Raw genomic sequence first — 27,305 nt, forward strand, 5'->3', positions numbered from 1 at the left:
AGATCCAGGCAGCGTACAAGGGAGGCCTCGGCACTGTCTGCAAATGACAGAGAAGGGAAGACAAGGGGCAGCAGGGCGCACACCCAGGCTGTGCTCAATCCCCAATGTCTGTTTGTGTCTCCCTTCCTCTCAATAAAAAATAGTAATAATAATAATAAGAAGAAACCCCAGAGGCAGCAAGAAGGCAGGGCCCCTCCAGGCTGAGCTGGGCAGGTGCTGAGGCTGCTGTTGGGCTTCGGGAACCTGTGTGTGTGTGTGTGTGTGTGTGGGGGGGGTGTCCCTGGAGCCTGCCTGCAACTTGAAGAGGGCAGGGCCCGTGCCTGCCAGGCTGAGGGTTAATTAGCCTTCATGGAGGTGGCACCTCCTTCTTCCCCCTCCGCCTCCCCCTGAGGCCTAGGAAGGGAAAGGGAGGCAGGCAGGCAGGCGGACCCACCCCAGCTCACACAGAGCCACGGTCACCCTGCTGTGCAGGCTCCAGGAGGTCTCATCCACCCCCTGACCTCCACCTCCTCCGGTTAGGGGTGAGGGGCACTCAGCTGACACAGGGTGCTCAGCCAGGGAGGAGTAGATGGAACGACTTCTGACCCTTTAGCTGAGCTGCACGCCCTTCAGGCTCCAGGCTCCTCTTCCTGGAAGCCCTCCTGGATTGATGCTTCCTCTGGGCTCCTTGAGCCCAGCCCTTAGCACGGGTGACAGGGTGACAGGCTCATCTGCTTTTTTGCTCAATTCTGATCAGGGCAGTGACCAGGGCCCACTCATTATAGAGTCTGGGTTCCTAGCACAGCGCCCCCTCACTCCGGGGGCGGGGGCTCCTCGCACAGCGCCCCCTCACTCCGGGGGTGGGGGCTCCTCGCACAGCGCCCCCTCACTCCGGGGGTGGGGGCTCCTCGCACAGCGCCCCCTCACTCCGGGGGCGGGGGCTCCTAGCACAGGCCCCTGTGCTCCAGGGAGCTCTTGTTGAAGAGCTTGTGGAATGAACAGGTGAAGCGTGGCTGCGTGCAGGGGCCACGCGTGGATGGGAGCTGGTGCGGGTGGGGGGGGCGGCTCCTCAGCTGGGGCAGGTTTGGGAGGGTTTGGAGTGGGCAGCCGGGGAGGGGAGGGGGGGGGAAGGGCTCCTGATGATGCCGCTGCCGCCACAGGCTGGTCATCGTGGTGCTGATCGGCGTGAGCGTGGCCTGGATCCCGGTCCTGCAGGGTGCCAACAGCGGGCAGCTCTTCATCTACATGCAGTCGGTGACCAGCTCTCTGGCCCCCCCGGTGACCGCCGTCTTCATCCTGGGCGTCTTCTGGCAGCGAGCCAACGAGCAGGTGGGTGTGGAGGGGAGCTGGGCGGGGACAGGCCTGGGCCGGCTCCTCGTTCCCCTCTGGCTGGGCTCGATCGTCCCCTGGGCCTTCATCCAGTGGCCCAGCTGTCCTGCCTCCCCCAGGGGGCCTTCTGGGGCCTGATGGTCGGGCTGGCGGTGGGCGCCACGAGGCTGGTCCTGGAGTTCCTGCACCCCGCCCTGCCCTGTGGCGCCGTGGACACTCGGCCTGCTGTCCTGGGCAGCATCCACTACCTGCACTTTGCCATTGCCCTCTTCGCACTCAGCGGGGCCGTGGTGGTGGTCGGAAGCCTGCTGACGCCCCCACCCACAGGGGCTCAGGTAAGCCTGCCTGACCCCGGTCTCTGACCCTTACCAACTTCTGACTCAGGTTCCAATTCTCTGACTCAAGAATTTTCTAGCTCTTGACCTAGCCCTGGCCCCTAGCCCTTTTTGAACTCAGCTGCCCTCTTTTGTCACTGACCCCTGATCCTGTCTGGGTCCACCTCCAAGCCCGCACCCCTCCCCGTCCTGCCACCCTCTCCCTCCCATTCCCTGCAGATCCAGAACCTTACCTGGTGGACTCTAGGGAGGGACCTGCCCCCAGGAGCCAAAACAGGTACGCACGTGACCCTGGGCATCCCTCTCACACCATCCCCGGGGCTGGGCTACGGAGCAACAGGGCCCTGGGGGTGGCCCTGAGATCCTCAGCGTCCCTTTCTTCCCACCCCTGCCAGCTGGCAGCCGGAAACAGGCTTTCTGGGCCCGGGTCTGTGGCCTCAACGCTATCCTCCTCATGTGCGTCAACATCTTCTTCTACGCCTACTTCGCCTGATGTGGCCGGGCCTGAGGCCGCCCCTTTCCCTAATGAAGACACCAGCCCTGAGGCTGCCTGGCCAGCCAGGCGGAGCCTGAAAACTTAGGGAGGGAATGGGTGAAAAGAATGTGACACTTCAAAAGTGGCCGTCATAACGGGCGATAAAGGCGATTTCAGAGGACATCCCTACACTGTTACTGTCTTTATTTTGAGTACGTGGGACCAGGGCAGGAGCAGCGCAGTCGCCAGAGCTCAGGGCCCGGAGGGCCCCAGGCCCCCCTGGGCGGAGGGAGAGCCCCCCACTGTCCCATCTGCTCCCAGTGCCATAGGGCCCCCCTTCTCACTGCCCCCCACCCAGCCTGGCATTCCAGCTGCTTCCGAGTTCCCCTCTCTTCCTGCTCCCAAAGGTGCCCAGACTCCCCGCTGGGTGTGCGTTCCATTCTCAAACTGGGCCTCCCCCAGACTGCCCCCCATGCTGCTGGGCTTCAGAGTCCAGCCCAGGCCCAGCTCCCCTGGCCCGCAGGTCCTCCCGGCTCCCGGGGTCTGGGCAGAGCCTGGGCCTGAAACAAGCCTCCTCGGTGGCTGCGTCCAGGGCTCGCCCCCCAGGCCTTGTCCATTTTGAGGAGCAGCTGCCCCTTGCCTTCTCCATGGTGCCCTCAGGGCCTGACCGCCCAGTGTCAGGGGCCCAGGTGGGGCTGGAGAAGCTGATCTCCACCTGGATCTGTCCAGTGAGCCCAGGCCATCAGGTGGGCAGCGCCCTCGCCTTCCCTTCCCTCGAAACCACCTCCCCAATAGCCAGACACCTCAGGGTCCTTTTGAGGGAGGGGCGGGCGGGCCCGGTGGGTGGGGCCACTGACGGTGGAGTGTGCTGAGCCTCTGTCAGCCCACCCTAGGGTGTCCCAATGCTGGTGACCAGTGGGAAGAGGCTGCGGGAGCCCCGGGAGTGCCCCTTGCCCGGCGGGCACTGCACTTGGTGTTGGCTGTGGGCACGGGGCAGCCCCGGTTCATGTGGAGCAGAGGGCTGGGCTGGGCCGTCAGAGGCCGTGTCCCTACCAGGCCTGGGCCGAGCCCAGGGGGCCCGGAGGGGTGTCCATGGTCTCTCTCTGGACCTCAGCGTCCTGTGGACAGATGGTCTGCTGGCTCGACCCCCAGCCCCGCTCCGGTCAGAGGTGCACCGGCTGGACGTAGCTCCGGGGGAAGAAACCCACCTGCCCGCAGAACCGGCCTCGCCACCAGTGCGGGTCCAGGTGCTCCAGGACCTCGATGATGTCACCGCGGCGGAAGCTGAGCTGGGAGGGGTCCTGGGCCGAGAAGTCAAACTGGGCCTGGGCGAAGCCGGCCCGCGGCGGCTGCAAGCGGAGCGGGTGTTAGTGGGGCCTCAGAGGCCGGAAGAGAAGGGATTTGCCGCCGGTTGGGAAGGGCAGTGTTTTCGAGGCAGAATTGAGGTCAAGGTGATGGCACCCACCCGCATGGGCCTCCTGCTGCCCCCCTCCCCCCCTCAATGGCCGCCACACAGACACTGCCTCTCCTGAGAGCCCGCGCTGTCCTGGGCTCTGCTGGGACTGGGTCCCGGCCGCAGTGAGGGGCTGTGGTTCAGGCCCTGCCTGTTCGGGGCCTCAGTCCCCTGGCTGTGCAACGGCCGTGATAACTGGTTCCAGGCCCCGAGACCACCAGGGCTGACACAGACCGTGGCGTGACGTGTGGCCACCACAGTTCACTGCTGCTGCCCTTAGCCAGGCTCTGGAGCGAAGGCGACGCTTGGAGCTGCCCAGCTCTCGGGCCTGGCTTCCAGTCCTAGCTGTGCCCCAAAGTGACCTTGGTTAAGTCCCTGCCCTTGTGGGACTCAGTTTCCCCACCTTCGGATGGCGCTGGACCAGAGCTCTCAGCCCGACACAGGACACCTCCTCCCAGCACCGGCTCTGAGGAGCAGGAGATAGGATCGGGCACCGGCTGTAATTAGCAGTTCTCTGCCCAGGAAGGAGGAGGCGGCCTGGGTCCCGAGAGACCGAGCCAGCTCTGGAATCTCCCCACAGGGGAGGCGATCCCAGGGCTGGGCCCAGGGAAGTGGTGGGTGTGGGGAGCTCACAATGGGCCCCCAGTTCCATGCTGGCTCCCTCACACTCTTCAGGGTCAGAGCTGGCTCAGGCAGCGAGGGGGAGGGATGAAGGTCTGGGGTACAGAGGCCAGAGGAGGCTCACGGCTGATCTGACCCAGGTCAGGCTGCGGAGGCGGAGCCTCCCGGTGGAACAGGGGGCCCGGGGGGTATAGGGGGCGTGTCTGAGGCACTGCTGACGCCCTGGAATATCAGATCCCAGGGCACATCCTATGGGACAGCGGGGACACTGCGGCCCAGGGAGAGGCTGGGCGGGCCTCCCTCAGCCTCCCTCAGCCTCCTCCCTCTGCAGAGCCCGGGCTGTCTCAGGGTCCTGCCTGGCCGACCCCCCCTGCCAAGGAAAAGAGCACATCGGGAATAATAACCCCATTAGCAGGTGTCGTCATCCTAATGAGAGCTGGCCCCCGAGCCCTGATGAAAGGCTGGCTGGCAAATTGCTGTTCTTGCGAGGACACGGGGTGGCCAACCTCTCCCACACACACCGTGTCTGGCCAGGACCTCGCCCAGGCTGCCCACACCCCACCCAAGGCCAGCGCCTCTGGGGCAGGAAGCAGGACTGAGCTGCCGGCTGGTGGCCTGGGGTGCGTCACATCACTCTCCTTCCTCAGCTGCCTCACCTGCACGACGGGGACAGTGAAGCTCCCGTGCAGAGCCCAGTCCAGTACGTGGCACTCAGAAGGCTCAGTAGGTGTCAGTACCTTCAGCCATTCAACATTTATTGAGCACCTACTGCGTGCCATGCACTACTGACAACAAGCCCGACGGTTTGCCCCAGGGAATAGCCAGTTGGTTCCTTCCTTTTCTCCCCCTCTCCTTCCCAGCCTTGCTTATTTCCCTGCAGCGACACCAGCATAGAACCTCACAACATGGCCGGACCCCCTCCCACGCGGGGAGCTGGCGGGCCGGCCCCGGCAGGTGTCGTGGCCCCTGCACACAGCAGGGCGCCCGCCCGGCCTTGCCCACCTACCTGGAGTGGGGGCTCCTCATCCCGCAGGAAGACCTGGCGCTTCTTGGCGATGGTGGTGGTGCGGTAGAAGTCGACCAGCTCGTTGAGGGAGTTGAACTTCTCCTCCCACAGGAAGTACTTGCCCGAGGCCTCACGCAGCACCTTGAAGTGCTGCACCTGGTCGCCGTAGCTGGAGGGGAGGACCCATGGTCACTGGGATGGGCCCACGGCCAGGGACCCCTCCAGCCCAGCCCTGGTCTCCCCTTCTCGCCCTGGGGCCAGGCTTTCTCTTTCCTGGTGAGACCTGGGCTCAGAAGGGCAGGAGGGCGGACAGTCCGGCCTCCCGCCCAGGCTCCAGGTGAGACCTCGTGAGCACCCCTGGCCGCTGAGGGGTGGACCCTGGGCCAGGCACTTCCTTGCGGTGCGACTTTAGGCAAATCACTCTCTGAACCTCAGTTTCCTCACAACGCCTCCTCCCTCGGTTCAGTGCTCAGGAAACACCGACTGGCTCATGGCAACACGAGGAGGTTTCTCTGAGTGCATTTCCTCTCTCTGTTAATCCTCACCTGGGGATAGCTGTTCTGTGGATTTTAAGAGAGAGTGGGAGGGAGGGCTAGTGACAGAAACATCGATGTGAGAGAGACACATCGATTGGTTGCCTCCAGAATGCACCCCGACCTGGGCTGGAGATGGAGCGTGCAACCGAGGTACATGCTCTTGACTGGAATCAAACCCGTGCTCCGGCGCTCTAACCACTGCGCACCCTCGGGTCACTAGGGCCATTTCCTCTCTTTAACACCCCCCTCAGCCTTCCCTGCTCCTCCCGCTGCGTCCCCTCCCGGCTCTTGCAGTCACTTGAGGAGCAAATCCTCCGGCCGCCCTGACTCAGGCCTATGCCTGTGGGTGGGAGGGGCGCCTAGGCACGTTGGATGCTTCTGTCCTTCCCACCACACCCACCTCGAGGACCTTCTGTGGAATACACGAGCATGCAGACAGCAGATTTGACTTTGGGTGGTGGGCACACGGTGCAATATACAGATCTCTGTAACATAGAAACCTGCACCTAAAACCTATATGTTCATGTTGACTAATGTCGCCCCAATCAATCCTATATAACAAAAGCATAACATGCAAATCGACCGGACGGCCGAACAGTGGGACGACCATCCAGACAACCATCCGGGACCACGCTATGACACCCACTGGCACCAGGCCAGCCAAGGAGGGTGCGATGTGACTGGTCGGGGGCCCGGCCATTGCCCATGATCACCCCGCAGAGGGAGGCTCAGGCCACTGGCCAGCGGGGCAATCAATCGGGGGGCTCCACGATCACCCCAAAGAGGGAGGCCCAGGCCACCCACCGGTGGGCTGCCATGGGTGGCGGGTGGGCAGAGCCTCCCTCTGCGAGGGAAGCCTGGGTCCCGGGTGCCGGAAGGAAGCTGGTGCCGGCAGCCAGGGGAAGGAAGGCCTACTCTCGCATGGCTTTCATGCATTGGGCCTCTAGTCTATATTTATAAAAAGCTAAGTGACCCTCCGACCACCAGACCGGTAGCTATGACGCACAATGACCACCAGGGGGCAGACACTCAACGCAGGAGCTGCCGAGAACCTGAGAACCACCCTCGCTATCCAGGACCCCTCGGGGGATGTTAGAGAGCCAGTTTCAGCCCAATCCCTGCAGGCTAGGCCGAGGGACCCCACCGGTGCACAAATCTGTGCACCAGGCCTGTAGTTTAATAATAAAAAGAAAGAACCTCCTATGACTCCCCATTGCCCTTGGGACAAACTCTTAACACTGGAGACTCAATACTAGGCTCTAACTGGATGTCCGGCTCTTTCCTTCTATAATCTCTGGTGCAATCAGCGGCCCCTTCTCACCCCCCTGCCCTTGCCCAGCCCCTCAGCCCAAGCCCGGCCACCCCATCCTCTCACACGCCTTCTTGCTCAGTGAGGAGACCACCTACCTCTCCCAACTGGCCTGAGGGGTGGAGCCTGCTCTGCCTGGCCTGACCCGAGGGACCTGCCCAGGGCCTTCCCACTCGCTGCATATTTCAGGCCAGGACAGGACATGCCGGTGGAGGCCAGGGGAGATGCCAGGTGGGTCAGGATGGCGGGAGCGAGCCACCGCGCTTCTCCTCCCTGCTGCAGGTGGCCAGGTCTGCACGGTGGGGAGGAGCGAATCGGGCCCTGTTTACTGTTGGGGAACCAAGGCCCTGCGTGCAGCCAGCACCTGGCCAGAGCCCGGCCACATCTGGGCGCCTACGTGTCACTGTAAAGTGTCCCCGACTGGTCATCACTGTCCAACAGCAGCAATGATGCTGGTCCCACTGCGGCAATCATGTCCCAGATCTTGTCATTCCACGTCCAGAGCTACTCCTCCACGTCGTACCTGGGCTCTGGCCCCAGGAGGCGCGTCCTCTCTGCTAGGCCAAGCGGGGCCCCCTCCCTCCTCCACACCCAGCTCCACTGGCTTACACCCAGCTCACTGCTCTGGGCCTCGGGTCCCCCCCTGCAACATGGAGGGGGCGCTGAGGCACCCCCCACAGTGCACGGGGGACCTGGGACTCCTGGCTGTGCAGGTGCCACCCACAGGGCGGCCCCCAGGGACTTCTGGGCATGGCCAGGTGTGTGCACTGGGCAGGGGTGGCCCCTGGGAGGGAGATAGGTTATCATTTTGTTTGCGACTAAATGAGAACTAAATACCGGTCTGGAAACTCGATAATAAAAAGAAAAAACCACCTCAGGTTCTAAATTTCAATTTTGTTAAACGATTTTGGACACAGCGCACTGACAAGCCGGGAAGCCCTCGGCCTGGGTCTGTCCAGGTGGCCCACACCGGGGCTCAGGCCAAACGGGAGCGCATGTCGGTCCCGCTCTCTGCCCACCCTGCCTGCTGCTCGCCTCCCCGGCACCCTGGTGGCTGCTGTGTTAGGTTTGAGATTTACGATGAAGCCCCCGTAGTGTGGGGGGCAGAGGGCAGAGTGGGATCCCCGACCTGCCCAAGTCAAGGGTCCAAACTACGCAGCACCTCCCTCTCCACCTGTACACACACCTCCAGGCCTCTGTACATTCTAGTCCCTCCACATTCTTCTCCAGCCAAACTCTACTCCTTCGTCAAGGCCCAGGTGAAAGGGCCCACCCTCTGGGAGCTGCTCAGCCCATTGGAGGCAGGCTCTGTGGGCTCCGCGGCCCCTGCACAGCCTTGTAACCAACTGCTTCTAGGCCCCCCACTAGCCACCTAGATAGCCCAAGGGGGGTCAGTCCCCGAGGGTCAGCCCCGCTGAGAGCTGTTGGACTCAGGCAACGGCCTGTCAGCCCCAGGCTGGAGCCCCAGGTGCTCTGAGCTGTGGCTCCAGCCTCCAGGCGCCCAGCCCCTGACGCAGGCCCAGCCCCCAGGCTTGTGTAGAGCCCAGAGCGAGTCCCTCTCACCACGGAACTGAGGCCAAAACGCTGAGGCTCTGACCATGGCGAGCAATGGCCCCGAACCCAAGACAAGGCCACCTGTGGGCCATCGGCAAGCACTGCTCCAGGTGCCGAGGCCGCTCGCGTGTGGGCTGCGGGCACACCTGTTCGCGTCCCTGGGATGGGAGGGGCGCGTGGACAGGGCTCCTGCCTGTCTGACCTGCAGCTGCCGAGGCCACACCCTCCCTGGAGCAGCGGCCGGGTGACTTCCCGGCGTCCTGCCCCTCTCCGTGATGGCTCTGGCCCTGGGCTTGGCTATGGTGCGCGGAGCAGTGTCAGCCAAGCAGCAGAGTGAGACGCCAGCGCCAGGCGGCGAGGAGCCGGGAAAGAGGCTTGGGCTCAGGCCTGAGGCGCTGGGCAGAGGCAGAGCTGCATAGCTGCGTGCGGGAGGCGCTGGGCGCAGGGGTCCTCTCCGGGTGAGGGCAGACGAGGGTGTGGTGGGTGGAAAAGATCTCAACCTCCAATGGCCACAACTTTGAACATTTTGGTGTTTGAAAGTTATCCTGTTACCTGGAAAGTTACTCAAAACAAAGCATTCTTGCCCCGGCCGGTGTGGCTCGGAAAGGTTGCGGCTAGATTCCCGGTCAGGGTCGCAGGCGCAATCTATGGTAGGGGGTGTGCAGGAGGCAGCCAACTGATGCTTCTCTCTCATCATTGATGTTTTCTCTCTCTCTCTCTCTCTCTCTCTCTCTCTCTCTCTCTCTCTCTCCTCCCTCTCACTTCCTCTTTCTCTCTCTAAAGAAAAAAATCAATAAAAATATTTTAAAAACATTCTCTGAGCATATAGGAGGGTCAGGGAGTGGAGAACAGGAGATAAGATGTGGGAAAGGGCAAGAGACCCAGGAATTCTAGAACCTTCCAACCTGAGAATTCAAGAATCCTCAGTGCGTGGTGCTCGGTGAAGGGCAGGTCTCATCCTTTCTTCCACCCGTCCCGGAGTCCTGTCCCTGTGAGGAGAGCAGGCCAGAGGGGCCTGCCTGCAGCCAGGGGCCCTGCTGGGCCAGTCCCGGCCTGACAGTGACCATACCGACTGAGGCCCGGCCAGGCCACGTCCATCTGCTGACCCAAGGACTCCGCACCTGGGCGTCTCCCGCCCAGCCCGCCTGTCCCCGGGCTCCCAGGCCTCACCTCGGACTCTCGCCAGGAACCCTGTCCCCTCTTTTCTGCCTGGCCTTGGCCTTAGCCATCCTTCAAGGGGCCTGAGAAGCCGTCACTGGGGCTGCCCTCTGTGGGCTCTCCAGAGCTCCCTCCCCCCGGTCCAGGGAGCTGTGGGCATGCAGAGGACCGACCGCCTCTGGGAACCAGGACCCCGGACTGGAGGGGGCTGAGCCCTCCCGAGCAGCAGGGGAAGGGCAGCCCGAGGGGCTCAGAGCCTGGCGCAGAGCTGGTCCAGGACGGTGGGCGGTGCCTGGGGCGCGTGTGCACGTGTCCTGGCCCGCGGGTGCCAGGCGTCTGTCTCCGTTGTGCGCATCCCTCTCTGAGCAGCTGTGGCTGCATTTGTCTCTGTGTGTGACCCCCACACCCACCCACCCGGGCGGGGGGCAGTTGGGAAAGCCCCAAGGAGCAGGTCAGGCCTGATGCAAGCAGCCAGTCCTGCCTGGCGGGTTTTTCTGGCTTGGTGGCTGCGGCAGCAGAGGTGACAGTGGCAGCCCGGAGGATGAAACAGGCTGGGTCGGGTCACAGGACAGCCCTGGCAGGGACCCGGCGCTGCCTGCTCCCGGGTGGTCTCCATTAGGCCTGGCCCTTCTGCAGCTTCAGTCTTCCCATCCGCCAACAGGGAGGGGCTGCCTGCACCGCCGCAGACGCGAGCGGCATCACCCGGGCCTGGGCTGGGTGTGGGTCTCGGGGAAGGGGTGGCCGGGGAGACCGAATCTGCGGGCACAGGGCCAGTGGGCACCAGCTCGGCTACTCGCTCTGTGCTCTTGGGCAGTTCCTGCACCTCTCTGAGCTTCAGGGCTTTTTGGTTTGTTGGTTTGTTGTCTTGTTTTACCTGTAAACTGTTTCTAGGATCAATTCCTCCTGGTCTTTGCACGTATAAAACCATGCCCCCCACATTCCTGCTTCACTTTCCCATCGGTCTTTATCGCCCTCCTGGATTCTGTGTAATTTGCTAACCATTTATCGTCCCTTTTATCCCAGTGGGACGAGAGCCCAAAGAACGGAAGCTTTGTTCTGTGGTTTGTGCCTGAATCCCGAGCGCGGGCCAGGCCTGTGCACGAGGGTGCTCAGGGACCCGAGGGCGGAGCAGGCCGTGCATTGAGTCCAGGGCACCTCTAGCCTAAGAGGAAGCAAACCCCTCGCTTGGGAACAAATTCTTGTTTACGACAGAGGAGACACGGCAGCCGGAGTGAAGTGTGCGGCAGTCACACAGCACAGGCCGGGCTCCCAGCCAGCTCCGACGCGCTTCTGCAGGGGGAGAGCCCAGCCCTTTGTAAACTCGTAAAGGCCAGCGGCCGTGGCCACTGCTGCTCCTGAGGCCCATAAACCCACTCTGACAGCTTTACGGGCTCAGCAGGCGCAAACAGGAGGTAGCATGCAGGGGGGTGAGAGGCCCCTAGAGCCAAGTCGGCGAGGGAGGAAATGCTCTCTCCCATGAGCCGGCAGCCATCACCTTCCGGATGGCCTTCGGCCATTGTCTCCTCGCAATAGATGAGGGCATCACAGGAGAGAGAGCGGGATCTGCTGGTGCCCAGCAGGTCCTGAGCGAAGCCAGGCAAGCGCTGGGCCCCCACCTCGCGCCACCACCCTCTCTAGGGCCAGGAAGCGCAGGGCGACCTCAGCGGGCTCCTGTGATGACAGTTGCTGGAACCAGCGTTTATGAAGCACTGACCATGTGCCAGGCGTCACACTGTACGCAGATGATCAGTTTACAGAGGCGGAGACAGGCCCACGGGGCAACGTGCAGGGGTTATGCCGCCGTCGGCATCAGAGCTGAGGTTCTTGCCCCGAAGCCCACACTCCTAGCCACATCGGTTCTGAGTCTGCTTTCTTCTCTGACCGCTGCCCGCTGTCCGCCAGGGACCACCGAAAGGCTCCGTGAGAGGCGATGGGCCTCGAGTGGGAGCGGGACCTGGGAGCCCTGGCCCAGCTGGACGAAACCAAGGGCAGAGACACCGCGGCAGCTCCTGTGGCTCTAACCGTGGGGGTCTCGGCCAGATGCCTGGGGAGGTGCTGGGGGCATATGCCAGGATTTCTCTTGGGGGCACTCCTAGGTCCTTCCCCGACAACACTGGTGCTGGCTCCTACGGCTGCCATGTCTCCCGGTCCAACTTGCTCTCCAGGCCCACGCCTCCCGGGTCACCTTCCGGCCTTTGCACATACTCTCCTCCTCAACCATGTGGAATGCGCCCCCCCCCCCCGCCCCCGTTCATTCATCACGAACACCCTGGGCCAGGCGGTACCACCGCCCCCTCCCCCTTGGGTTTGACTCCTCCCCGACCTGCCCTTCCTTGGTGGACACACACTGTAAGCAGGTTGAGATGTGGGTGTGAACCTCGGCCCGCACCAGCTTGGCTGCATTTACAGAGAGAAGCCAGAGGAGGGCAGCGCAGGAGGCACAAAGGGAGGCTTGGCACCTGATTTGTTAGCGGAGGAGGGAGAGTGGAGAGGAGTGAGGGTTGGGAGGGCACCACCTCCTGCTGCTCAGGTGACTTCCCTGTGACCCTGCTTTGCTGGGTGACCTTGGGCTTTGGAGCTAAACCAGGAGCCATTCGAAGGCCGGGGCGGCGCCATGCGCAGGAGACCACCTGGGCAGCCAGCACGGCACTGCCATTTCTGCTCCCGCTGAGGGGGAGGAAGCAGGGGGGGGGTATTGTGGGGGGGGGGTGCTAGGGAGTGGGAGGTGAGACAGTCCCCCAGCGGCCCGCAGCCATCCTGAGGGGGAGTCGGCCAAGCACTCAGTCCCCCCACTTACAGCACCTCCGTTTCTAACACGGGGACATGGAAGCCCAGAGAGAGTGAGAGCCATTCCTGTCCTCAGGGTGGCCAGCCTGCCCCGGGCAGGGGAGTGGGAAAAGCGGGCACGGGCTGCGTGCCCAGCTCTCCAGAGCAGCGCCCCCCTCAGCCCCCCTCAGCCCCCTCAGCCCCCCCAGCCCCCCCAGCCCCCCCAGCCCCGCTCCTCACTCGCCCCTGTTCTCCGCTTCTCTCACAGCAGCCGAGGAGCTAGTATCCCCTCCTGCCCAGTCCTCCCCAGGCTCCTATCGGAGACCAACCCAGCCTCCTGGGCGGGCTCCGCGGCCATCTCCCTGGCTGCCCCTGCCCCGGCTCCCTCTCTCCTCACACCGCCTCCTGGGGGCTCCCCGCGTCCAAGCCCTTTGCCCCCCAGGGCCTCTGTGCGGGGCTCCCTCTGTCCCACAGCCTCCTCGGGGTCCCCCTGCCTGGGGCCTGCGCAGCCCCCTCTCCCGGTTCAGGTTTTTGCTCAGATGCCGCCTCTCAGAGAGGCCGCCCGTGTCCACCTGCGTCTGTCCTGTCTCCCCGACTGAGGGGCAGCCCAGGCCCAGGGCAGCTGGCTCTGCCTGTGGCTCAGCGACTGGGCCCCCCCCCACTGGCTCAGGGGGAGGGAGCCGAGGCTGCCACCTCCAATGTGCCCCTTTGGGACGTGAGTGTCATCTTTAAAAAAACAGAAGACTCGGGGACTTCTGACGTCCCCTTTGCCGAAAGAGCTGAGAGGGGGCCACGCCCGGCAGCGGGATCGCTAGGGAACTGGTGTCACGTGAGGGGTGACGGAGACGCAGCGAGGCCTGTGACAGCGCCTCCCGGGCCATTGGCAGCCACGGCCCGGCGGACATTTCCTCCCCAGCGTCAGCGTCAGCGTGTGGGTTTCCCTCTCCCCGTGAGCTGCCCCCTCCCTGTGAGGCCCCACCCTCAGCCTTCCTTTCTCTTTAGCTCAGGATGGCAGCACGCCTGAACGCCCCGTCTGACTCCAGGTGCCACCTTCTTACGGAGCCCCCGTCTGTGCACATGTGGCTAAATTTGATTATTTTCTCCACTTAGTCTGTCTCGTGCCATTTTAATTGTTTGACCAGCCTGGAGGACTAAAGGGGGAAAGTGGGGGGGGGGGACTCCCCTTCTCACACAGACACTGGCAATAGGAAGGACAGAGACCCACCAGGGCCTGACCCTGCCACCCCACTCCTGCGCCTGCTCCCAACTTCCAGCCTGGACCCCCGTCTCCCCATGTGGCCTTGGGACTGGCTGCCACCCCTGCCTGAGGAGCTGCTTGTTGCAAAGCCAGACACTCCTCTGCAGCCATCTTGCCTGCATGCCAGGCACTATTCTAAATGCTCTCACTATACTGACTTAGTTCATCCTTGCAATAACTCACTGTACGTGCGAGGAACCAAGCACAGAGAGGGTGAGTGACTTGCCCAAGGTGACACAGCCAGGAAGTGGCAGAGCCAGAATCTGAACCCCAGCAGCCTGGCTCCAGAGTCCGCCCTCTCAACTATGTCCCCATAGAGTTAAGAGGCAGGATAGTAAGAAGCTAGAAAAATTCCTTGGCAAGCGAATTGAGGAAAATGAGGCCGAGAGCTGAGCAAACTGGCCCAGCACTTTACAGCAGACACCGCGTCTCCTCCCTAGAGATCACAGCGAGGCCTCCGTGTATTTCAGCTCCAGGCCCAGAAGAGCAGCGAATCCAGGTGGGTGGCACCAGGACCAGCTGCAATGACCAACGCCCCCCTGCCCTGGCGCGCACCAACCAGTGGAGCCCCCGACCCTGAAGGGACACCCCTGGAAAGCTGATGAGTATTCTGTTGAGACTTCCCTTGGGACCTCTCCTAAATGCCCAGCCTTTAAACCCTCCAGGAGGGACCCAGCCTGCACTCTCCCTCCCAGGAGCGCCCATGCCTTTCCCTTCCCCTCTACCCCCTGCAGGAGGGCACCTCCTACACTCCACGGGGTCCCCACCAGGGGAGCAATGGGCAGCGGCAGCTCGTGCCAGGCTCACCCTCTGATCTGATCCTGTCTCCAAGGCCCCTTTCTCTGACTTCTTAGTGAACCAGAGCACCCCACCCAGGCTCTCCTGCTGCTTCTACCCCAGCCCCTTCCTTGTTGCACTGCCCCAGCTTTAATAAACATCCTCTCAAAGTCACCTGGACTCGTGGTGTGACGTCTTCCCTGCACCAAGTCAAGAACCACGCACTCCGGCCGGCCCTAGGTGGATCTGCTCCAGGTCAGGTCCCCCCAGGAACAGCAGGACCCTGTCGCAGTACGTCCTGAAGGCCTGCCCCAGTGCCGGGGTGTCTCCTGTCCCTAGTCGCTCCCACCACACAAGCCACCGGCACCTTCCTCCTCCCTGGTGACAAATCTTTGGCCCTTACTAGTCATAGAATAATGTCCAGACCCCCAGGATGACCCTGGAGGCCCGAGCCTGCTCTTCAAGCACATCCTTCCTGCCCTGGCCACGCCCTGGAGGGGGTGTCCTCCCCTAACCCCAGCTGGTCACTGCTTCCAGGCATTTGCTGGGGCTGCTCCGCTCCAGGGACGACATTCCTGCCACCTCCGTCTGTGAGCCTGTTCGGTGCTTGGACACAGCTCAGGTGCTGCCTCCCTGCCCACCCGCCCTGCCCCCTTGGAGGTCACGACTCACTTCACAGAGATGGAGAATTCCCCTGGGGAGCTCTCGCTCTCCCGGATCAGGAAGGCTCCCAGGTAGTTCCGCTTCATCAGAATCTCTTCTGCCAGCTGCCGGGAAATCCTGCCGGAGTACCACCTGCAGAGAGAGGGGATGGTGAAGGCAGTGGGGGGCGGGGAGGGGGGGGGGGACAGCTGCCTTCTCTGCGCCCAGTGCTCAACATCACTCATCCGCACAGCAATCCCAAAATGCAGGAGATCTCATTGCACCCATTTTACAGATGAGGAACCTGAGGCACAGAGAGACAAAGCAACGAGCCCAAGGTTACGTGGGTTACGTGCCGTGGCAGGCAGGAGCTGGGAACCAATCCCAGCCTTCTGGCTCCCGGGCCCAATCCCTTCCCACCAGGCCAGAAAAACACATATCATCAGGAAAACAGAAATATCAAACCTCAGTGACATCAAACCCAGCTAACTCCAGCTGAGCTTTTCCGTTTTAGATGGTAGATTCTTTTGTATATATGTACTAGAGGCCCGGTGCACGAAATTCATGCACTGGGCGGGGGGAGGTGTTCCTCAGCCCAGCCTGCACCCTCTCCAATCTGGGACCCCTTGGGGGATGTCCGGCCGCTGGTTTAGGCCCGATCCCACTGTCCTAAACCAGCAGTCAGACATCCCTCTCACAATCCAGAATTGCTGACTCCCAACCACTCGCCTGCCTGCCTTCCTGATTGCCCCCAATTGCCCTCCCCTGCTGGCCCGGTCCCCCTAGCTGCCCTCCCTGCAGGCCTGGGCCCCAACTGCCCTCCCTTGCAGACTTCATCGCCCCCAACTGCCCTCCTCTGCTGGCCTGGTCGCCCCTAACTGCCCTCTCCTGCCGGCCATTTTGTGATTGTTGGTGCTGCCATCTTTGAGGGTGGGGCAATCAATTAGCATATTCCCTGTTTATTAGATAAGATATATCTTTTTATTGATTTTAGAGAGGAAAGGAGAGGAAGAGAAAGAAAGAAACATCAATGATGAGAGAGAATCATTGGTCGGCTGCCTTCTGCATGCCCCACACTGGGATTGAGCCCGCAACCTGGGCATGTGTCCTGACTGGGAATCAAACCCAGGATCCTTCAGTCCACAGGCCAACGCTCTATCCACTGAGCCAAACTGGCTAGGGCTGGATAGTAGATTCTTAAAAGTGAAAAAAATAAAATAAAAATGATGACAAAAACAATAGCAGCTTTGATCTGATGAGGAAGGATCTCACCCTATACCCATTTCACAGATGCCCAGACTGTGGCCACCTGGACTTTTTCTCACAGGTGCAAGTCCCTTTGCCCGCTAACCAAACAGAACTGGGTATACAGAAGGTGCCTGATTAATGCTTAGAATCTTGCAAGGTCCCCACCGCCCCCAGGGCCTGGGAGTAAAAGGCTGGGGTCCAGCTTCTCGTTCAGTCCTGTCCGTCTGCCGCAGGGCGCCAGGCAGTGCCCGTCCCCACCCCACCCCTGCCTGCCTGGGTCCCACCCTCGGAGAGCCCAGGTGTCAGCCCCGCGTTGTTCGGGGAGCGGTGGGAATGAAGGCCGGAGCAGCCAGTCTCCCGGTGGGACCGTGGCCACCAAGGCCGGCGGCAGGTGCCGCGGCAGGGCTGGCACATCCTGCCCATCCCCACGTGCCACGCGTGTCCCATGTGCCCGACGCTTGCAAACACTGAGGTTGTGCCCGCGGGCTCTCCCCGGCGCCTGGCACACTGGGCCCGGGTGCTGAGCCCTGGAACACTCAGCGGCGCCCGCTGACCTGGGCACAGGTGGAGCCACAGCCAGCCCCGCCCTTCCTGCCGCCCTGGGACCTGAGCCTCTCCGGCTGCCCCGTCCCAGGGCGTGCGCAGCGGCACTCACGCCCCCTGCCGGCTCCTGCCCACCCACTTCCCGCTCCCAAGCCAAGCCTGGCCTCCGCCGAGCCCACACCTCAGACCAAGTGCTGCCCCAGACAGTGGGCGTCCCGGGGGCAGAGGCAGGAAGTGGTCGCTGCGTGTGGGGGGCCTGGGGCCCTGGCGTTGGGGAGTCCTGGACAAAGCTCCCGCCAGAGGCTGAGCTGACCATGGTGGCCAGCTCGGGGCCAGGCAGGGAGCCCCTCTCCCAGAAGCCTCGGCGGGACCCAGGTGCAGGGCCCCCGCAGGGCTCCACGTGGGCGTTTCCTGAGGGCCCGGTGTCTTCAAAGAACCCACAAAACCCCACAGGAGGTGTCAGCATGTGGGCGGCTGTCACCCTCAAAGGGTGCTGCAGCCGCACCTTCAAGGAGGCCAGCCTGTCCCACCAGGGGGAGCGGCTGGTCCCGGGCCCCTCCCTGGGGCGGCAGAAGCGAGCACTTCTCTTCTGGCTGCCCAGAGCCTGCTCCCTCCACCGCCAGCTCCTGCACTCGGGGCACCCAGCCTAGCCCCCCTTCTCACTGATATGGAAACAGCCCAGAGCAGGTCACGGATTCCCTGAGAGGTTACACAGTAGGTCCCTGACCTTGGGCTCTCCCTCAACCCGAGTTGCTCTTAAGGGCTCCCCCACCGCCCTTCCTGGGGAGCACAGCCCGGGCCCACAGCACCGGCTGCAAATCCCACTCTGCCTCTTGCCAGCCGAGTAACCTGAACAGCCACTGGACCCCTCTGTGCCTGTCTGTGCTGCACACGCGGCTTTTCCTGCAGCTGCTGCTGCCATGGGCCGGCTCCAGCCCTCACCCTGTGCCTCCCTCCTCCCCTGTGCCTCCCTCCTCCCCTGTGCCTCCCTCCTCCCCTTGTGCCTCCCTCCTCCCCTGTGCCTCCCTCCTCCCCTGTGCCTCCTCCCCTGTCCATCTCTCGGGTAGGGCTGCCTGCTGCCCTCCCTGGCAAACTTCTGCTCTGACTTCGGGGCCCCACAGGGCATGCCCTTCCTCTGGGCAGTTCTCCTTGGGAACCCTGGGCAGGGTGGTGGGGGGGGGGGGTGACGCTGGGTGCTCAGGGAACCAGTGGGCCTGGGGGAGGCACAGGGCTTCAGGGGAACCTGGCCCGCTCCGCCCTCCACACACCCTGGGCCTGAGGGGCTGGGTCAGGCCCTGAGCTGGAGTTTCCCCACCGCGTTTGGGGCCAGGGCAAGGCTATGGTTGGCCAAGGACAAAACTGGGCACGGCCTTGGTTGGGTCGCAGGGGGCGGGGTGGCTGAACCCTTTCCTGCTCTGTCCCAGACACAAGCGCCAGAGCTGAGCCCAGGGTCACTGCATGGAACACTCCACGCCCCCAACAGCTGGTGCATGCTTGCCTCAACCACCAGCTTTGCCCGACAGGCCTGGCCCCAGGCCACACCTTTGCCAGCCTCTACCCCCCCCCACCCCCCAGGGCTCCTCAGCAGCTGTGGCCTTCGGGTCGGGTCTGCCCCATCGATCCGCTGCCACCGGGAGACCTCCCCAGCCCACAGCCACGCTCCTGCCTGTCCTCCATTGCCCGCGGATGCCTGGGCAGCTTGCTCTTGGCCCTGCCCTGGGGTCTCCCTGTCTCTCCCCTCAGGCTCTCCCTTTACTGACAGGAAGATTGACAGCCCTGGGGTCAGCCGGGGGCTGCAGCTGGAGGGGCTGGCCCAGCGTGTGAAGCCGGAGGCCCCATCGGCTTTGGAAATAACTCAGAGACAGAGGAAGAGGAAACACTCCCGGCCCCACCCTGGCCCTGCAGCCCTCCCTCCCACCCGCCGGCCTGGCCGGGCCACTGGCCTCCACGGCTGACTGAGTCCCTCCCCGGCGCAGGCCTCCGGCCGCCCCCAGCCAGTCATTGCGCCCCCGCTCCCCCCGCGGGCTCGCCCCCATAGTTTCCCCGCGCCTCCCTCCAGAACGGCTTTCTGTTTCCACTCGGCTGACTCCCTGGAAGCCTCACTCGCTGCACCTCTTCCAAGACGCCTCCTCGGTGGCTGCTCAGCGCTGCCTGGCCACCTGCTTCTGTCCCGTCTCCCCGGGGCGGGCTGCTCAGCCCCAGCAGCTCAGCATGTCTCCACGCCACCCAGGGAGGCCCTGGGCCGCGGCTAGTACTGGGCGGAGGGCTGAGTGAGCAGCTGGACTTCCCAGAGTCTCGGCCACTGAGGCCTGTTCTGGGCTGGGCCCTGCTCCGCCATGCTCAGGCCGCGGCTTTGGATGGCGCCTGCTGGGAGCCTGACCAGGAGCTCCCTGGGCCAGCAGGTCCCAGGCCCTGGGGTACCTGGGCCTCACATAAGCCCCCTTCGGCCCTGATCCAGGTTCTGCTTGGCCAATGTCCACTCTCTCTCCCGTATGCCCCAAACGGGCACGCCCGCCGCCCTCCCCTGCCGCCCTCCCTCCCACCTCTCAGGGCTGGGCCTGGGGGGACATTCGGCTGCAGGGGGTGGGGGGTGCCCTGAAGCTGCAGGGCTGGGGCGATGACAACTCACGGGTGGGGCTTGACTCGGATGTAGTTCTTGGGAATGAACCCCTCGGCGCCCCGGAGCTCAGCCTTGTACCAGTTCTGGTCGTCTTCCATGTTCAGGATCTGCAGGAGGAGAGACACTCAGCCACCCGCCGGCGAGGCCCCCGCTCAGCGCCTGGCGTCACCCGTTAGCCCTGGGCATTCCACAGGGGCCTGCCACTCAGGGTCAGGCCTGGTTCCTCAGTCCTGCACCCCCAGCCCGGGCCAGCCTGTCCCCAGGAGGGCACCGTGTCCCTGGTTCCTCAGTCCTGCACCCCCAGCCCCGGCCCGGGCCAGCCTGTCCCCAGGAGGGCACCGCGTCCCTGGTTCCTCAGTCCTGCGCCCCCAGCCCCGGCCAGCCTGTCCCCAGGAGGGCACCGTGTCCCTGGTTCCTCAGTCCTGCACCCCCAGCCCCGGCCCGGGCCAGCCTGTCCCCAGGAGGGCACCGTGTCCCTGGTTCCTCAGTCCTGCACCCCCAGCCCCGGCCCGGGCCAGCCTGTCCCCAGGAGGGCACCGCGTCCCTGGTTCCTCAGTCCTGTGCCCCCAGCCCGGGCCAGCCTGTCCCCAGGAGGGCACCGCGTCCCTGGTTCCTCAGTCCTGTGCCCCCAGCCCCGGCCAGCCTGTCCCCAGGAGGGCACCGCGTCCCTGGTTCCTCAGTCCTGCACCCCCAGCCCCGGCCCGGGCCAGCCTGTCCCCAGGAGGGCACCGCGTCCGTGGTTCCTCAGTCCTGTGCCCCCAGCCCGGGCCAGCCTGTCCCCAGGAGGGCACCGCGTCCCTGGTTCCTCAGTCCTGCACCCCCAGCCCCGGCCAGCCTGTCCCCAGGAGGGCACCGCGTCCCTGGTTCCTCAGTCCTGCACCCCCAGCCCGGGCCAGCCTGTCCCCAGGAGGGCACCGCGTCCCTGGTTCCTCAGTCCTGTGCCCCCAGCCCGGCCAGCCTGTCCCCAGGAGGGCACCGCGTCCCTGGTTCCTCAGTCCTGCACCCCCAGCCCGGCCAGCCTGTCCCCAGGAGGGCACCGCGTCCCTGGTTCCTCAGTCCTGTGCCCCCAGCCCGGGCCAGCCTGTCCCCGGGAGGGCACCGCGTCCCTGGTTCCTCAGTCCTGCACCCCCAGCCCGGGCCAGCCTGTCCCCAGGAGGGCACCGCGTCCCTGGTTCCTCAGTCCTGTGCCCCCAGCCCGGGCCAGCCTGTCCCCAGGAGGGCACCGCGTCCCTGGTTCCTCAGTCCTGCACCCCCAGCCCCAGCCAGCCTGTCCCCAGGAGGGCACCGCGTCCCTGGTTCCTCAGTCCTGCACCCCCAGCCCGGGCCAGCCTGTCCCCAGGAGGGCACCGCGTCCCTGGTTCCTCAGTCCTGTGCCCCCAGCCCTGGCCAGCCTGTCCCCGGGAGGGCACTGCGTCCCTGGTGGGGCTACAGCTAGGCTCAGGCGCTGGCACCCAGACCCGGCAGCCTGGGCTCCTGGGCTGGGCCTCGAGCGCAGGGTCCCAGAGCACTCACGCCCAGCACGAAGCCCAGGGGCAGGTCAGAGTCCCCAGGGGGTCAGGGAGCCCCAGCCCGGGCCCAGCGCCTGGTGGCCCCTCAAGTCTGCACTTGCACCGCCCTCACAGTCTGATTCGGGGTGACCACTCAGCAGGAGGCGGTGGCATTTAGGCCCTGGGAGCAGGGAAAGGAGACCCCGGGGCTGGGTGAGGCTGCGGCCTGGCCGGCTCTGGTCAGGGGCTCCTCGCCCACAGCACAAGGGCCCTGCACCCCGCAGGTGGCTGTGAGGAACCGAAACGGCGGAGTCGGTGGGAGTCGCCGCGGGTGAGCAGTCAGGCGGCTGTGGGACCCGCGGCCAGGCCTGCAGAGCCCCGCATGAAGCGTGGGGCTCCTCCTCCCTTCTCTGGGCAAGCTTTCCATGCATCACCCTGATTTCCATACAGCCCTCTGAGGTCAGCATCACCAAAGGCTACCACACTGCACAGATGGGGAAACAGCCCCCGAGAGGGGAGTGAGCCAGGCCGCAGCCGGGCGAGGGTGAGGGGCGAGGGGGGCCCACAGCGGCAGGACTCCGGGCCTGGGGTCCGGCTCAGCTGGTTTAAGGGCGACCCTGCTCGCCAGGTTTTACTCTCACTCTACCTCCCACTTTGTCTCGGACCCGAGCCTGGGAGGCGTCTCTCCTGTTAGTCCTGCAGCAGGCCCTGCGTTGCTGGGTCCAGTGGGGACATCGCTGGAGGAAATACTGGGTAGAGAGCAGTAAGGGCACTGCCAGAGCGGAGGCTGGGCGGGCTGCCAGAGGCAGCCACTCAGACAAGCATTTTCCAAGAGAAGCTGAGATGGCCTTCCCGGGGCCCAGCCCGAGCCTGACCCAGCAGGCAGGCACCTCGCCTGCCCAGGCGCTGTGAGTCCTTCCTTCCTGCCCTGTAGCCGGGGCTGGGGCAGCAGCCCAGGCACAGACGGAAGCAGGTGGCTGACTCAGGAAAACTTTTGCTGAAAACAAAACAAAACAAAACAATTCTTCCAATTTATTAGAAAATTAAAGCCAGATTCCAGGAAGATGCCTGGAGCCCTGGGCTCCGGCCGCTGCCTGCCCGCCTCTCCCCGCCGCCCGTTTCATCACCTGGGGAGTGGGATGGCTGTGGCCTGTACTGACCGTGGCCGTGTCTTGTGAACGCGAAGCCCCGCGGACGTGTGAATGTAATATATTTAATCCAGTCGCTATCTTGTTTTACTTTCCTATTATCTTCATTCTGAGGACCCAGAATGTTCTTGTTGTTTACATTCGCTGAATCCTTCCTGTTACTGTGGTTCAAAAGCCCTAGACCTCAGAGACGTGGGGATTCCTGCCTGGTGAGCTGGCTTTCCCCTGAGCCTCCCGCAGGGCCTCCCCCAGGGTGCGGGCCACTGCGGTGCCCGGGGCACCTGCTACCTGCCTGGGCTGGGATCTCACCATCTCGCTCCCCTCATGCTCTCCCTTTACTGACAGAGAGACTGCTATCTGCTCATCTGCTATTTACTGTGTGCCAGGCACCGTGCTAAGCTCTAGCAATACAGCAGGGAACAAGGAGCTTGCATTCTGGTGGGTAAAGGTAGTAATAAGAAAGGAAGGTGAGCGTGGGTGAGGGTGGGGGTGGGGGAGGGGGAGGAGGCGGAGGGCCTATAAATGGTGGTGGACCGGGACTTGACTTGGGCTGGTGAACACACAGTACAGATGATGTGCAGACGATGTGCTGTGAAGCTGTGACCTGAAACTTGCGTGATTTTGTCAAACAGTGCCACCCCAGTAAAGTCACTAAAAAGGAAAAAATGTTTTAAAAGGAAGGAAACAAGTCAACGAGGTAAGAAGGTAGCAGTAGGTGGTCTGGGAACAACAGGATGGCACAGCTGGAGGCGCCTGGCTGGGGGCAGGGCGGCTTGCAACAGGGTCAGACAGGGTGGCCGAGAAACACCTCCCTGAGACCCAGATCACAGGAACCGGACACAGAAAGATGTGGGCGACAGTGTGCAGGGCAGAGGGAGCAGCCAGCCGGTGCAAAGGCCCTGAGGTGGGTGGATATTCGATGAATAGGGAGCAACTGAGACAGTTCTGAGGGTGTGGGCCTGTGGCTGCAGGGAATGGCTGTGGGCAGCAGGCAGGGTTGCCTGTATTGGGTCCCAGGTGCCCTGGCCTTTCCCGTGGAAATGCCACAGAGCCCTAGGCTCCTCGAGTCTGGGCCTCGGAGACCAGGTTATCCTTGGAGATATGGGGGTGCAGCCACACCCACACCCTCCTCCAGCGAGGAGCAGCAGGCACTGTGCCCCCAGAAATGCCCGCCCCTCAAGGAGGGTCTTCGCTCCGGGAGAGTGTTTGAGGCCCTTTGTCCCAGCGGGCAGCCCGCCACCGAGTTTTTCTCTAAGACCAGGGCTCAGATTTGCTCACTGGCTCCCGGCGGCTGGGGGCGGGATGGTGGGCACTGCTGTGCAGGCCTGGTCCACGCCGGGCTCCGGAAGCCGGTTGGATGGGTGAAAGGGCCAGGTCCCAGGGCCAGCGTTGCTCGCTGCTGTGAAAGGACCACCAGGCTCACCCCTGGGCCGCCCAGGAGAGGACGCGGGACAGTCACATTTTTATAGTCACAGAAAGCGGCCCGACTCCGCGAGGTGGGCGAGGCACCTCAGGAGAAAATTAAAGGAGCTCCAAACATCCCAGGAGTCAAGATAAATAGTATTTTAAAGACAATGTGTTATAAAAATAAGAATGAATGCACAAACTCTGGATATGATCTCAGTTAATAATAACGTATCAATATTGGTTTTCAGAGACAGAGTAAGAGACACGTGGATGTGAGAGACACACTGATCGGGTGCCTCCCGCACTCACCCCGTACCTGCCCTTGCCTGGACCTGAACCCGGGGCCCTTCAGGGCCCCTCTGTCATCTTTAAAACGTAGCCGAGGAGGCCCCTCATGAGTTTAGCTCACACTCACAGAGACCCGACCCTCAGTCCTGCCTCCCGCCTGCTGCCACGCTCACTGGGCCTCCTCGCTCACTGTCTTCTGCCACAGACCTGCCTTTCAACTCTTCGAACATGTGCACAGGGTCCTGCCTCCCGGCCTGGCACCAAGTACTCCCCAGCCAGAGCCCTGGCTGCTTGCATGACGGCCTCCTGCTCATCCTTCAGGCCTCACTCAGGGGCCACCTCTCACAGCGTGGTCCCTGTGCATGCCCTCTCCCTGTGTCCACTCCCCAACCCACTAGAACCCCTGGGCCAGCGGCCGCTGGACTGGCAGGCCCAGGAGGGCAAGGGCTCTGCTGTGCTTGTTGCTGCGCCTCCACACTTAGAACAATGCCTGGAACGGAGCAGGTGCTCGGTAGCTTAACACAGAGCACACTGCTTGTTGCCAGAGGCAGCGGGTGGGGTTGGGGGGAGTGGGGGAAGGGGTCAAAGGTACACATTCCAGTTTAAGATAAATACGTGATGGGACGGAATGTGCAGCATGGAGATACAGCTAATATCACTGTGTTGCATGTTTGAAAGCTGCTAGGAGAGTAGATCTTAAAAGTCCTCAAGAGGAAAAACGTGTTGCTGGTGAGGCGATGAACCTTACCTGCCTAGCTCATCATGGCGACGTTTCATATAAAGGCGTTTATCAAGTCACATGCTGCACAGCTTGAACAACCACACCTTATAGACAATTATATCTCAACTAGAGGCCCAGTGCATGAAATTCGTGCACTGGGTGGGGGGGGGGGGTGTTCCCCTCAGCCCGGCCTGCACCCTCTCGCAGTCCGGGACCCCTCGCTCCTTACTGCCCACCTGCTCACTGCTCCTTAGAGTTGCTGCGGCAGCAGGAGAGGCTCCCGCCACCACCGCTGTGCTCACTAGCCGTGAGCCCAGCTTCGGGCTGAGCAGCGCTCCCCCTGTGGGAGCGCACTCACCAGGGGGCAGCTCCTGTGTTGAGCATCTGCCCCCTGGTGGTCAGTGTGCGTCATAGTGACTGGTTGTTCTGGTCGTTCCGCCTTAAGGGTCGCCTAGGCTTTTATTATATAGATAAAACCAGGACCAAACAGCTCAACAAGTGTTTGCTGAGTGAACGAAGGGGAAGGTGGCCCCTGCCTTCATTCCTCCACCATTTACCATTTTCTGAGCTTGAAAGGCCTCTTCCTCAGCATCCATCCATGGGGGCGGCGGGGGGGGGGGGGGCAGGGGGCGGGGGGGGGCAAGTCCCACTGGAAGGCACCCCAGTGTCTGCTAACACTTAGTCCTTCCCTCCCTCCCTTCCGTCCTCCTTCCTTCCTTCGCCGTTTCCCTTGTCTTACTGAAGCCTGCTGTGTGTGTGCCAGGCCCTGATCCTGCCCTCATGAGCTCACTCCGTCCTCAGCAGCCAGTCCCTCTAAGAGAAGCAAATACACCAGGAATTGGCTAACACTTTAGCAAAGGTTAGTGGGAAATGACTAATCTTGGGGTAGGAAAGGTGGGCACCGGAACCTGGGGGGCAGGGCAGTGGGGAAGTCACAGTCACCTTGGGGACCCCTGCTCCACCCTCTCCACTGCTGGCCTTTCACCCTGAGCCCCATTCCTCTTTCCGCACCTCTAGGTTTAGGGGGGCGGTGGGGGCAAGCCAGCCTCGCCGTGGCCCTCACCGACAGGGCCTCGACAGCCCTGAGCTCAGCCTGCCTTCGCCCCCATCGGGCCACACGCCCTGGGCCTCCAGCCAGCCGCGCCGGTGTACCGAGGAACCCGCATCCTGGCATAGGGAGGGGTTGTGGGTCCTAAAGGGACGTGGTTCCTTCTGCGAAGCATCAACCTCCCACCAGTCCTTGAGCCTCAGGGACAGACAGTAGAGTCAAAGGACACACGTTCAAATTGGACCTCATTCTGAGCAAGTCCTGTCACCACCCTGTGCCTCAGCTTAGTTAACGGGGAGGGGGGCGCCCAGCCTCCCATCTGGGCAGCTGAGGTGGGACACGGGCACACGGCTGAGCGGGGATGGCGACAGCAGGGTGGCCGCAGGGTGGCCCAGGATGTGCTTGAAGCTCTGGGCCAAGAGTAGGCCCAGGGCTCAGAGGGTGGGACATCTAGTCAAATGCCACTGCTGGGGGCGGGGGTCGGGGGGCCGGGGGGGCTCAGGCCGGGAGGGGCGTGGCTTCCTCAGCGCATGGCCGCTGGCCCCTGGGTGCTGACTCCTGGCCTGGCCACTCCTGAGCCCAGCCCCTGAGCAGTCTGAGGAGCCAAGACATTTCCAGAGAGAGATCCCACAGACCCCCTGTCGGGCCGCCCTGGAAGGCAAGCCGTTCCTTACAAAGGCCCAGACCAGAAGCGACGGCAGTGGTAGGACTCCCCCCTTTTCTCCCGGCCGCTGGGAGCTGGTCTTAACACTGAAATCACAGCTCTTCACCCGCAGGCCAGCGTGCACTCATTACTCCCCTAGGACTTCCTCCGCTCCCCCTCGCTCCCTTCCCCACCCCACGCGCCTCTCCTCTTGGCAACTGTCTTCTCAGATTCTTCCCTGGGAACCCCCTGCCAGACACCATGCGAATGTCTCCTTGGACCCTCACCGTGGCCCCACAGGAGGGATCGCAACCTCCCACTTCCTAGATGGCTTGTCCCGGCAGCTGGAGAAGCTGGGCCCGGCCCCCAAAGACTGGATGGACTCTTTTTTGGGGGGGGGGGACTGTCCTGGGACCCTGGTTCTTAGCCTCCCTGTCCCATGTGGGGCCACTCGGCCCGTTCTGACCACCCTACCTTGAGCGTGTCCCCCTTGTTGAAGGCCAGTTCATCGCTCTCTGTGGCCTGGAAACTGTACAGGGCCACGGACTCCATCCTGCTGCCCCCGTCCCAGCAGCCGGGCTGCGAGCGAGCGAGCGAGCGAGCGGCGGCGGCTTCCTGCTTCCTCGGCAGTCAGGACTGTCTTCCTTTGTTTGAGGGCGGGTTTGTTCTTTTGAAGCGGAGGCTGAAACTCCCCTGACAGGGAGAAACAGGAAGCAGAGCCGTGTCACCCAGGAGGGGTGGGACCCCAGGCACAGGCACGCCCGGGGGAGCCCCTCTCCCTGTACCCAGGTCACAGAGGATAAACCGAGGTCTCCAGCGGAGAATGCTGCATGCCACCCGCCAGCTCAGGCAAGTGTCTTGTGGTGCCAACCGCTCCCATGACTTCGCCAACCTGTCTGCCTGCATATGATTCTCCCGTGCCCACTGCAGAGACCCAGGCTCGTTTCCTGGCTT

General features: G+C 63.2%; 2 protein-coding genes across 2 annotated transcripts in view; one reads left to right on the plus strand and one right to left on the minus strand.

The window, feature by feature from the left end:
• Positions 1–2,307, plus strand: part of SLC5A10 (solute carrier family 5 member 10) — a 76,692-nt gene extending 74,385 nt beyond the window's left edge. The window contains exons 12-15 of the mRNA XM_081108816.1: positions 1,140–1,308; positions 1,428–1,643; positions 1,863–1,920; positions 2,039–2,307. Of these exons, the coding sequence (XP_080964942.1) occupies positions 1,140–1,308; positions 1,428–1,643; positions 1,863–1,920; positions 2,039–2,136 (541 nt within the window). The 3' untranslated portion in view covers positions 2,137–2,307. The remainder of the gene's footprint in view (positions 1–1,139; positions 1,309–1,427; positions 1,644–1,862; positions 1,921–2,038) is intronic.
• GRAP (GRB2 related adaptor protein) lies at positions 2,308–26,996 on the minus strand. Its single transcript, XM_081108817.1, has 5 exons — positions 26,826–26,996; positions 19,619–19,716; positions 15,229–15,351; positions 5,199–5,367; positions 2,308–3,467 (listed from the first exon to the last, which is right to left on the minus strand). Exons 1-5 carry the CDS (start codon positions 26,901–26,903, stop codon positions 3,282–3,284), a joined length of 654 nt encoding a protein of 217 aa, XP_080964943.1. The 5' UTR covers positions 26,904–26,996; the 3' UTR covers positions 2,308–3,281.
• Between the last annotated feature and the right edge of the window lie 309 nt (positions 26,997–27,305).

Source organism: Myotis nattereri, assembly GCF_964212035.1.
Source record: "Myotis nattereri genome assembly, chromosome: 16".
Taxonomy (NCBI): Eukaryota; Metazoa; Chordata; class Mammalia; order Chiroptera; family Vespertilionidae; genus Myotis; species Myotis nattereri.